Source organism: Podarcis bocagei (genome assembly GCF_964188305.1).
Source record: "Podarcis bocagei genome assembly, chromosome: 2".
Taxonomy (NCBI): domain Eukaryota; kingdom Metazoa; phylum Chordata; class Lepidosauria; order Squamata; family Lacertidae; genus Podarcis; species Podarcis bocagei.
Window position 1 is genome coordinate 6,392,407 of NC_138126.1, and position 10,324 is coordinate 6,402,730.

General features: G+C 47.0%; 2 protein-coding genes across 2 annotated transcripts; both read left to right on the plus strand.

Annotated features, from left to right (window-relative positions):
• The first annotated feature begins 1,968 nt into the window (after positions 1-1,968).
• Positions 1,969-6,912, plus strand: LOC308581130 (uncharacterized protein). Its single transcript, XM_081183627.1, has 3 exons — positions 1,969-2,059; positions 3,068-3,204; positions 6,256-6,912. Exons 2-3 carry the CDS (start codon positions 3,105-3,107, stop codon positions 6,846-6,848), a joined length of 693 nt encoding a protein of 230 aa, XP_081039753.1. The 5' UTR covers positions 1,969-2,059; positions 3,068-3,104; the 3' UTR covers positions 6,849-6,912.
• LOC308579733 (uncharacterized protein) lies at positions 6,852-8,359 on the plus strand (the record flags this gene model as incomplete). The annotated part of the gene is made up of 1 exon (XM_081180666.1): positions 6,852-8,359. A coding segment is annotated over one exon (645 nt), but the record flags the coding sequence as incomplete, so codon positions are not given.
• Positions 8,360-10,324: the final 1,965 nt, after the last annotated feature.

Consider the following 10,324-nt stretch of genomic DNA (forward strand, 5'->3'; position numbering starts at 1 on the left):
TGGTCCCTGAATGCTTGGAGAGAAAAACCCTTCCCGTCTAAGACAAGGAAGAAAGTTGTTGATCAACTAAAAGGAGGCCTGTTGTTTATCTTGAAGTGGGATGGAGGGGGAGCTGAGTTGAGGAGGACGGGACTTCATCTTGTGACTTCAGGTCCGCCCTGAACCACGCTGGAATGACAACATTGGGACAACATTCCTACTGCCCAAGGTTGCAGTAGGAAAAACATCAGCGGCAGAGATATACCCATTTTGACTCTCCTGCACCCTATCTGCATAACGTAGCAATTATAAAATATAAATGCGCATTTACTCTCACAAGATTGAATATACTGCCTTCGGTTGTACTTGAGGGACAATTCCAACAAATTCCACACAAAAAACGATTATGTCCCTGTGGAGATGGCAGTACCGAATCAGTGGCGCATGTCCTTCTGGTTTGCATTCTTTATAAATATTTGAAGAGTGAGGTTATCACCCCTATTTTATTGTCCATTCCGGGTCTCCCAGCCACTGTCACAGTGTTTTTTTCTCTCAGCAGACCAAGATGAGCAAGTGACATCAAAATTTGCAAGGTTTTTAGCTGGGGCAATTAGAATAAGATCCACTATCTGACTATTGATTCAAAACCCCAAAATGTACTTTATATAATTGCGTTTTTATCTTTTCGCCGCTTCCGCGCATGCGTTTGACATCATTTTGAGCACCTGCACATATGTGAGCGGCGAAACGTGGAAGTAAGGCGCTCCGTTACTTCCAGGTCGCTGCGGAGCGCAACCTGAAAATATTTAAGCTGAAGCGTATTCATCCCGAGGTATGACTGTACTAGGATAGAGAGCTGACTGCACCTGTGATTTTACAGTGGTATACGCTTCAAGTTACATACGCTTCAGGTTACAGACTCCGCTAACCAAGAAATATTGCATCAGGTTAAGAACTTTGCTTCAGGATGAGAACAGAAATTGTGCTCCAGCGGCACGGCGGCAGCAGGAGGCCCCATTAGCTAAAGTGGTGCTTCAGGTTAAGAACAGTTTCAGGTTAAGAACGGACCTCCAGAACGAATTAAGTACTTAACCCGAAGTACCACTTTATGATGCACAATTTTAATCAATGTGTGCCTCTTTCCAACGTGTGTATGGAGGCCAAGTGATGCTAGACACACACACACACACACACACACAGAGCACAAATCTGCTAGGCCACATTCACACCACATATCCAAAGCCCCATGAAACCCCCTAAGATTTCTGGGAGCTTGTTTTGCTGGTTAAGGGTGCTGAGAGTTGTGACAATAAACTATTGTATGGGGTGCAGAGTTTGACACACAACTTTTGCAGGGGTTACATTTCGGTGATAGGTGTGTAAAGTCGAAATCACATATGGTCAGGACAAGCCCCTGGGAATGAATGCATCGGACCACCCTTGCCTTCTGGAACCAGCAGCCGGAGGGCTCTTAAACGCCCGTCATGTCCCCCCCCCCCCACGTTTTTAAAGCTATCTGCCTTCTGTGCCTGCAAGTCAATTGTATATATTTTTACTTTTTCGGTGTTTTCTTCCCCCTGTAAAGGATCAGGACTGTGCAATTTTGCAGCTAAGCGATTGTGATGGAGCAGGGTGAGCTTGGCACCCGTTTTGTGTCTCTGCTGGGTCTGTGAAGCTGAAATGATACATTTGCACCAGCCACTTCTTGCTGGATTCTCTTCTCGCCTGTTACTTTTGCAACAACAACCCTGTGAGGTGGGCTAAGCTGTGACCAAAACTGCACATCCTTATAGTGTTTTTCTGTGCCCTTCCCGCCCTTTATATCTTCTCAGTAACCTTGTGAGGGAGGGGGGCGCTTTGAGGGGTCCCCATAAGCAGAATCCGCAATGTCTCCAGCACCACGCAGTTTGGGTGGGGGTGGGAGAGACGCTGGTTCTTTAAGGGTTAAAAGGAGCGATTATATTATGACAGAGGACTTGCTGGGGGGAGGGGGAAAGCGTCACTTCCTCCTCCGTTTGTCACATTTGAACAGCTGCGAGAGAGGAGATTTTGCAGCGCGGAAGACTCTGCCTTTTGCAAGGTAGGAAAAATAGGGGTATATTTGGGGGGGGGAGGGGGCTCCCGTGTCAGAGCAGCTCCTTTGCAGGAGAGAAGCCCTCCGGGAGAGGGAACTTTTGCAAAGGGGCAGCGGTGGGAGGGCGCATGCGTGGGGTTGCCTCCCCAATTCAGCCCCCCAAGAGCTGCGATGAGTGCAAAAGGCTTTAAGGGGTGCAGGGGCGCCCCAGGAGGAGAGCAGGCGGGGGAAGAGGCAGTTTTAGGGTGGGCTAGAAACCCCCCCCCAAAGGAAAGGAGGCAGGATGGCTCTGGGAAGAGGAGGAGGGAGACATTCATGTTTTGGGGAAAAAGGGGTAGGAAGGGCAGGGTCAGCTGGGAACTCATTTCAACACATGGGCTCTTTTATCTTCGATGCCTTCCCTGTCTGGGGGGGGGGGTTCAGGAGGAAAGCCCCCAAGGAGGGCGCAGTCTCTCTGTATAGCAGACCAGCCCTAGGAAGGAACCAAGGTGCTGGGAGAGATGGAGGAGGGAAGACTTTAAGGATGGGAAGAGGAGAACCACTGGCCATAAAATGTCATCAGTTTCTCACCACCAGCAACTTGTGCAGCAGAACTGGGGGCTCCAAGCGCAGTCAGCTGCCTATACAGTCATACCCTTGCTCCACCTGGGCTACTATTGTTGACACGGACCAGCAGCAATTGCTCTTCCGGGTTTTCAGACGTGGTTTCTCAGCCCTGCCTGGGGACTGCATCTGGGGCTTCCTGCCTGAGGAGGAGATGCTCTGCCCTCGAACTGCAGCCCCTTCCCCTAAAGTGCGGTTGCAGGACAAGGAGGAACAGAGGGAGGCAGCCGTGTCACAGTTCCAGGTTGGCAGAAAAGGAAAGGGATGTTTTTAATGGTGGTGGGAAGAAGATCTTATTTCAGGCATGGTTCCAGTTTTCAGGCATGGCTTCACATTCACCAGGAAAATGTCTTGGGCAGGAAACTGACTGCAGGGCCTCTGAGGCTCTCTTTGCTTCTTCCTCCCTCCCAGGAACCTGCAGATTCTGAGCTCTTCAATCCAAGTGAGGATGGAAGGAGGAAGATGGACGGTTGACCTGCTCAGGCTGTCTCCTGCCTCCCTCCAAACAATCTCTGAGCGTTGTCCTCCAGGACCCTCAGAGACATCTGGTGAGTTCCTAGGAAGTGGAGATAGGAACTTGGGGGGATGGAGAGTGGAAGCAAGGAATAAGATAAAGGGGGGAGATTTTACTGTGGAGGCTGTGGGTGGGACCCCAATATATTGGGAGGCATCCCCTCCGGCAGGAAAATCCCTGGAGGGGCTCTGAGGCCGCCTCGCTTCTCTCTCACCCCCAAAACCCTCAGCTTCTTTAAACTTCTGAGTCCTGCAAAATAGTTCCAAAGAAGCTGGATTTGTGGTCCTAGGAAGGACCTGAGCTGGGACTCCCCACCTCTGAGGCTGGGAGAGGTTGGCTCAGTTTCAGGGGGTTGGGGTGGAGAAGGAGAAGGAGAAATGGATGGGTGGGGGCTGGAGGAAAACCCTCCCTCAAGCAAGCAGAAAAGACCGGAGAACATAAAATGCAAGAAGGTCTTGACTTGGAGGAAGGCAGGGAAGAGGTCTTCTCCAAAGTCTCTCTCCTGGAGCATGTGCCAATATGTTTCTGGTTGCCAGAAGAGGAGGAATAGGCAGAGGATCTCTATATAGATATAAAAACAACTGAGTTCAATGGGATCTACATTCAGGTCACTACTGTGCCTCCCATGCCGTGAGGCCTGGGTGCAAGGCCCATTCCACCTGGGCAAGGGGGTGGAGCCCAGGCTCACCTTGAACAGCCGAAAGAGGCTCCTGGGAGGCCACTGGGACATTGCTGGAAGAACTCTTGGGTTGGGGCAACTGGCTAAAATGCTTTAAACGGTTCTGATTTTGGTTCCTTTGTTTTGTTTTCGTCGGGTTGGTGTTGGTTAATTGTTTAGTTGGGTGTCGGTGGTTATTTTAATTTGGGTATAGGTGTAAACATGTTGTTGTTATTATTGCTGCTATTCTTATTATTGGTTTGTTTGTTGCCAGTATAGGATATTTCTGTTTTCTTATGTTTGATGTTTTGTTCTGTTTTTATATATGCTCTTAGCCACACTGGGTGGCTGTGAGAAGCCCACCAGATTGGGGGATATAAATTTTTAATATATGCCGCATTTGGGCTTCTGCAGCGGCTGGAGAATATCTAGGGCAGAGGAATCCCTGCAGCTTCTCTGAGGCTCCTTTTACTCCTCCCTCCCTCCCTCCCTCCCTCCCAAGGAACCTGCAGCTTCTTTAAGCTTCTGAGCTCCTCAGGAAGGATGAAAGAGGCTGATCCTCTTTGACCCTCTTTCTGCTAACAACAACAGCTTGAAGATCCCAGGCCCCAGGGAAATTAGACTGGCCTTGACTAGAGCCAGGGCCTTTTCAGCCGTGGCCCCGGCCTGGTGGACCACTCTCCCACAAGAGACCAGTACCTTGTGGGATTTGACATCTTTCCACAGGGCCTGCAAGATGGAGCTCTTCCGCCAGGCCTTTGGGCAGGATGCAGTTTGACTTACCGTATTTTTCTCTCTATAACACGCAGATTTTTTCTCCTAAAAAGGAAGGGGAAATGTCTGTGCATGTTATTGAGCGAATGTGTGGTCCCTGGAGCCGAAAAATCAGGCAAAAATCAAATTGTGCAGTCACGGAGAAGGGAAACCTGAAAAGAGGAAGCTGCTGCTTTCCTGCATTACTGCCCACCCTTTTCTGTTTCGTTGCTGTGTTTGCTCAAACAGAACAAAGAGCAGGGAAAGCTCCTCCCCTCCAAGCAAGCAGAGGAGAAAGCAGAGTGTCGTTCCTTCCTCTCTGTGCTCCGTTCCTTCCTCTCTGTGCTCCGGTGCTGCTGAAAACATGCAGGTGGGGGGGGGGAGAGAGAGAGAGAGAGAGAGAGCTGGCTGGCTTGGGTGCTTGGGTGGGGGGGAAACTTTTGCCTTCCTTTCCTCCCTCCCGTTATACCCCTCTCCTGCATTCTTAGCCAGCTGCTTCTCTGCACACCCCTCTCGTGCTCCTTGTCCCTTCTGTGTTTTTCCTTCCCTCCCCACTTAAAATGTGGTTACAAAGAATGGATCCACATGGATCCTCAGGATCTTTGCATTGGGTCACCCCAAATTCACCATCAGAGCACATAGCATGTCCATGGCTACAGCCTGCCCCCCCAAAAAATCACGCACCCACTGTTGCCTGGGGCTGCAATGGTGCAAAAATGTGGTTAAAAAGCATGGATCCACATGGATTCTCAGGATTTTTGCATTGGGTCACCCCAAATTTACCATCAGATCACATAGCATGTCCATGGCTACAGCCTGCTCCCCAAAAATCACGCACCCGCTGTTGCCTGGGGCTGCAATGGTGCAAAAATGTGGTTAAAAATATGGATCCACATGGATTCTCAGGATTTTTGCATTGGGTCACCCCAAATTCACCATCAGATCACATGTCTGTGGCCACAGCATGAAGCAGAGAGAGATCTGGTGAGTCTCAGGGAATGGAGATGGGGACCTGGGGAAATGTTGGGGTTGAGGAAGCCCCCCTGGCAAGAAAACGAGGAAGGCTAGCAGAGATAAAAGGTAGAAAGAAAGGACATGAATGTTTTTTAATGGTGACATGGCATAGTCAGAGTTTTGGGGCTGTTGTCTACCAGCTCGATCTGGTACACAGGCTAAGTCCCTACCTGCACACAGACTGTGGTACATGCCTTGGTTATCTCCTGCTTGGATTGCTACAATGCACTCTAGGTGGGGGTTCCTTTGAAGGTGACTCGGAAACTACAATTAACCCAGAAAGCAGCAGCTCAACTGGTGACTGGGAGCAGTTGCCAGGAGCATATAACACCGGTCTTAAAGGATCTACATTGGCTCAGAGTATGTTTCCAAGCACAATTCAAAGTGTTGGTGCTGACCTTTAAAGCTCTAAACGGCCTCGGCCCTGTAGACCTGAATGAGCATCTCCACCTCCATCCTTCTGCCCGGACAATGAGGTCCAACTCTGAGGGTCTTCTGCTGGTTTCGTCACAGTAAGAAGTGAAGTAGTGGAACCAGCCCTGTGGAACACCCTCCCGTCAGATGTCAAGGAGATAAAGAAGTACGTAGCTTTTAGAAGACATCTGAAGGCAGCCCTGTATTGGGAAGTTTTTAATGTTTGCTGTTTTCCCTTAATTTTAGCAGGTGATGACCAGGGCAATAATGGTTCTCGGGGCTCATCAGAAAGAAATAAGCATGAAGCGAAGAGAACAAATGACAGCCCTTCGTGTGGCAAAACGTTCAAAGGTAAATCGAGCCTCAGCCCACACTGCAGAATCCACTCCGAGGAGACACTGTGTAAATGCTTGGTGTGTGGAAAGAGCTTCAGTGACAGCTCAGGCCTAAAATCACATGAAAGAATTCACGCAGGACAGGAATCATACAAATGCCTAGAATGTGGAAAGAGTTTCAAGCGCCACTCAAACCTTAAAATACACCAGGAAGTCCACAGCAGGGAAAAATCACATAGGTGCTTTGAGTGTGGAAAGAGCTTCAGTCGCAGCAGATGCCTTAAATCACATCAAAAAATCCACAGGAAGGAGAAACCATATACCTGTTTGGACTGTGGAAAAATCTTCCGTCACAGCTCAAGCCTTGCATCGCATCAAAAAATCCACACAGGGGAGAAGCCGTATAAATGTTTGGAGTGCGGAATGAGCTTCGCTCACAGCTCAAGTCTTATATCACACCAAAGAATTCACACAGGAGAGAAATCTTATAAATGTACGGAGTGAGGAAGGAGCTTTGCCCATGAATGTAGCCTTACTTCACATAAGAGAACCCACACAGGGGAGAAACCATATAAATGCTTGGAATGTGGAAAGAGCTTCAGTCAGGGTTCACACCTTAGTTCACATAAGAGAACTCACACTGGTGAGAAGCCGTATAAATGCTTTGAGTGTGGGAAGAGCTTCAGTCAGAGTTCACACCTTTCTGTGCATGAGCGAATCCATACAGGGGAAAAACCATATAAATGTGTGACATGTGGAAAGAGCTTTAGTAACTGCACATACCTTGTTTGCCATCGCAGAATCCATACAGGAGAAAAGCCATATAAGTGCTTTGAGTGTGGAAAGAGCTTCAGCCAGGGTACAAGCCTTACATCACATCAAAAAACTCACAAAGGTGAAAAACCGTATGCATGTTTTGAGTGTGGAAAGAGCTTCACTCACAGCTCCAGCCTTGAATGCCATCAAAGAATTCACACAGGGGTGAAACCATATACCTGCTTTGAGTGTGGAAAGAACTTCAGTCACAGCACAAGCCTTACATCACACCAAAGAATTCACACAGGGGAGAAACCATATAAATGTTTGGAGTGTGGAAAGAGATTTGCACATGGATCTACGCTTACTTCTCATAAAAGAACTCACATGGGATAAACCATATATATGCTAGGAATGTGGGAAAAGATTTGGTAAGATTTCACAACTCATTTTGCATAAGCGAAATAATGCTTTCCGCTTGTAATGCGGAAAGCATTTTAATTAGAGCACCACTGTTGCTAAACTTCATGGAATTCATACAAGATTTCACATGGGAGAAATCATACACCTGCTGTCATGAAGGTGCAGTCAACTACAGGGCTGGCTGGCTTGCCTGGTAAAATCAGTGGTGCTGAGAGCTTCTTTCGCTTCTTTCATTTAAATCAACAAAAACACACAGAAACATGGAATGTACGTCCTCAAAAACCTGAGCTGTTGCCTAGAGTGTGTGTTCCTGCCCCCAGCAGTTATTTCCTGGCCTCGAGTCGCTTCCTGTTGTCTACGGGGGCCGCTAATGGAATCTCTCTGTTTGGCTCTCTGCTCTGTGACACAAAGGGCACGCCTGGTTGTAGGGGAAGGAGGGGACTCCAGTATACTAGAGACATCGTGTCGCTTGGCTGCTGTGATATTTCTAACACAACAGGCTCCTGTCTCTGTTCAGGGCTGGAGCACCTGCTATCTTGCTCCTGTTGATCCACTATTTCCCAGCTCCTTCCTTCCTTCTGCGGTGTGTCCCATCTCAAACCACCACAATTCTAGGTCCATACTCCCTTCCTCTTCCCCTATGTCAGGAGTGCTCTGATGGTGTTTCCTGCTTGGCAGGGGGTTGGACTCGATGGCCCTTGTGGTCTCTTCCAACTCTATGATTCTATGATTCTCTGAAGCCTATTGGAGTGGCAGTCTCCACCACTCTTGCTCATCTCATCTTTGAAAACAGACCAAAGGATGGCCTAATATGGTCACACTCTTATCTAAGGAAGCATGTTAATAATAATAATAATAATAAATTTTATTTATATCCCGCTCTCCCCAGCCGAAGCCGGGCTCAGGGCGGCTAACAACAATCAAATAATCAAACAGTAAAATAGTTACACAATCTAAAAATATTTCATTATAAAAATTAATTAAATCAAAGGATTTAATTTATTTTTAATTTAATAATGGAAAGGCAGGGACAGGTCTGAGCATCATGTACTGCTTCTGAACTCCTGCAGGTTTCTGGCTGGTGCTCTTGGGTACAAGATGGTGCCATCCATGGACCTTGGGTCAGATCCTGCAAAACAGTTATTGAAAGCGGACCAGGATTCATTGCTTTTGTTTTGCAGCAGTTGGGTAATTTGATTGTAGTTGGTAATGAGGCATTTCCCTTCTTTCCTCCAGGGGTGTCCCACCTTTTCCTTGTAACTTCTAGATGAATTAAAGCATGATATTTGAGCATTATCATGGGGGTCAGAGTAATACGTTTTGTTACATGTGTGCTGTTGTAGTTACCTTTCACTGGAAAGGTGGAAAATAATCAGGTATACCTATAAATGCACATGCACAAAAACACATGCATACTCAGAAATAATAAAATTCCTTGCTTATAAACCACTGCAGGAGGAAGCAACGCCTTGAAGCAACATTCCAACATATTGTTAGTTACAAGCAGACCAACTAATTCAGATTAACACCATCAGCTTCTCTCCATCTTTATAGAATAAGTAAAAATGCTATATTCTTAACCATATTGGATTATCTTTTTTACAAAAGGGAAGGGGGAAATGGAGTTCCCCTAAGTGTTTTCATTTTGAAAATCTTAACGCACTTCTAGTCATGTAAATTCTTCATAGCTTTCCTGAAAGCTCTAATGGAAACTTTTGGAACAGGGCAGAATTAAAGCAGTAAACAGCTCCATTTTAGGAAGAAAGTGAAGAAAACTGCCTTTTAAAAAAATACAGTGGTACCTCAGGTTACAGACGCTTCAGGTTACAGACTCTGCTAAGTCAGAAATTAAAGGAAAGTCCTCCTTCTGAATATAACTACTGCATTATGGGGAAGCATTTCTTCTTTTCTCTTGCATTCTGGGAAGTCTTGCTTGTAGGCTTTTCTCTGCTTTTACACACACACTGCACAACCTGTTCCTGTTCCAAAGACCAAGACATTCCCTCATTTCTTTACACTGACACTATGACCTGTTCTTAATGCACAGCTGACCACATCTACGGAATTCACTTATTATATTCTTTCATGTTATGATCAATCATTACTAATTGTTTTAGTCATGTTATATTAATCTTCAGTTATAATTTAATTAGGAGGTTTCATGCCTGTCTAGTTCCAGTTTAGTTTCTCAGCCTTTAATCTATAAGTGATTAATGATCACATGTAATTCACGCCTTGTCCAACCTTGTACTTACGTTAACCAATCAGCAACAGGTTGCTTTGTGTTTGTATCAACCAATCAGCCACAAGCACACCTGTGGCAATGTTTTGTAATATTCAATAAAGGAGAGTTCCCGGCCCCGGCAGACGCCTTTCTCACATGACACCTGCTACTCGTCTGTCGTTATTCCAGCCCAACAAGAAATAGTACCTCAGGTTAAGAACTTAGCTTCAGGATGAGAACAGAAATCGTGTGGTGGCGGCAGCGGGAGACCCCATTAGCTAAAGTGGTACCTCAGGTTAAGAACAGTTTCAGGTTAAGAACGGACCTCTGGAATGAATTAAGTACTTAACCTGAGGTACCACTGTAGAAGACATTGCAATTATTCAACCTGGAACTTGCCAGAGCCTGGAGTTCAGTTGCCAAGTCACCTCTGTCCCGAAGGGGGCATAGCTGGCAAACCTGCAGAGGTGAGAAAAGCCATGGGGGGCAACCAGTGGGAGTGGAGAGGAGCCCCTCCGAAGTTTTGGAGGGAAGATCTTGAGAGGCCAGGGGCTGAGCTGGATTGGAAAGCAGTAAA

Coding starts and splice junctions, on each gene's coding strand:
- LOC308581130 (XM_081183627.1), top strand. CDS start 3,105: ATGGAAGGAGGAAGATGGACGGTTGACCTGCTCAGGCTGTCTCCTGCC. Junction 3,205..6,255: donor AGGACCCTCAGAGACATCTG/GTGAGTTCCTAG, acceptor CCTTAATTTTAG/CAGGTGATGACCAGGGCAAT.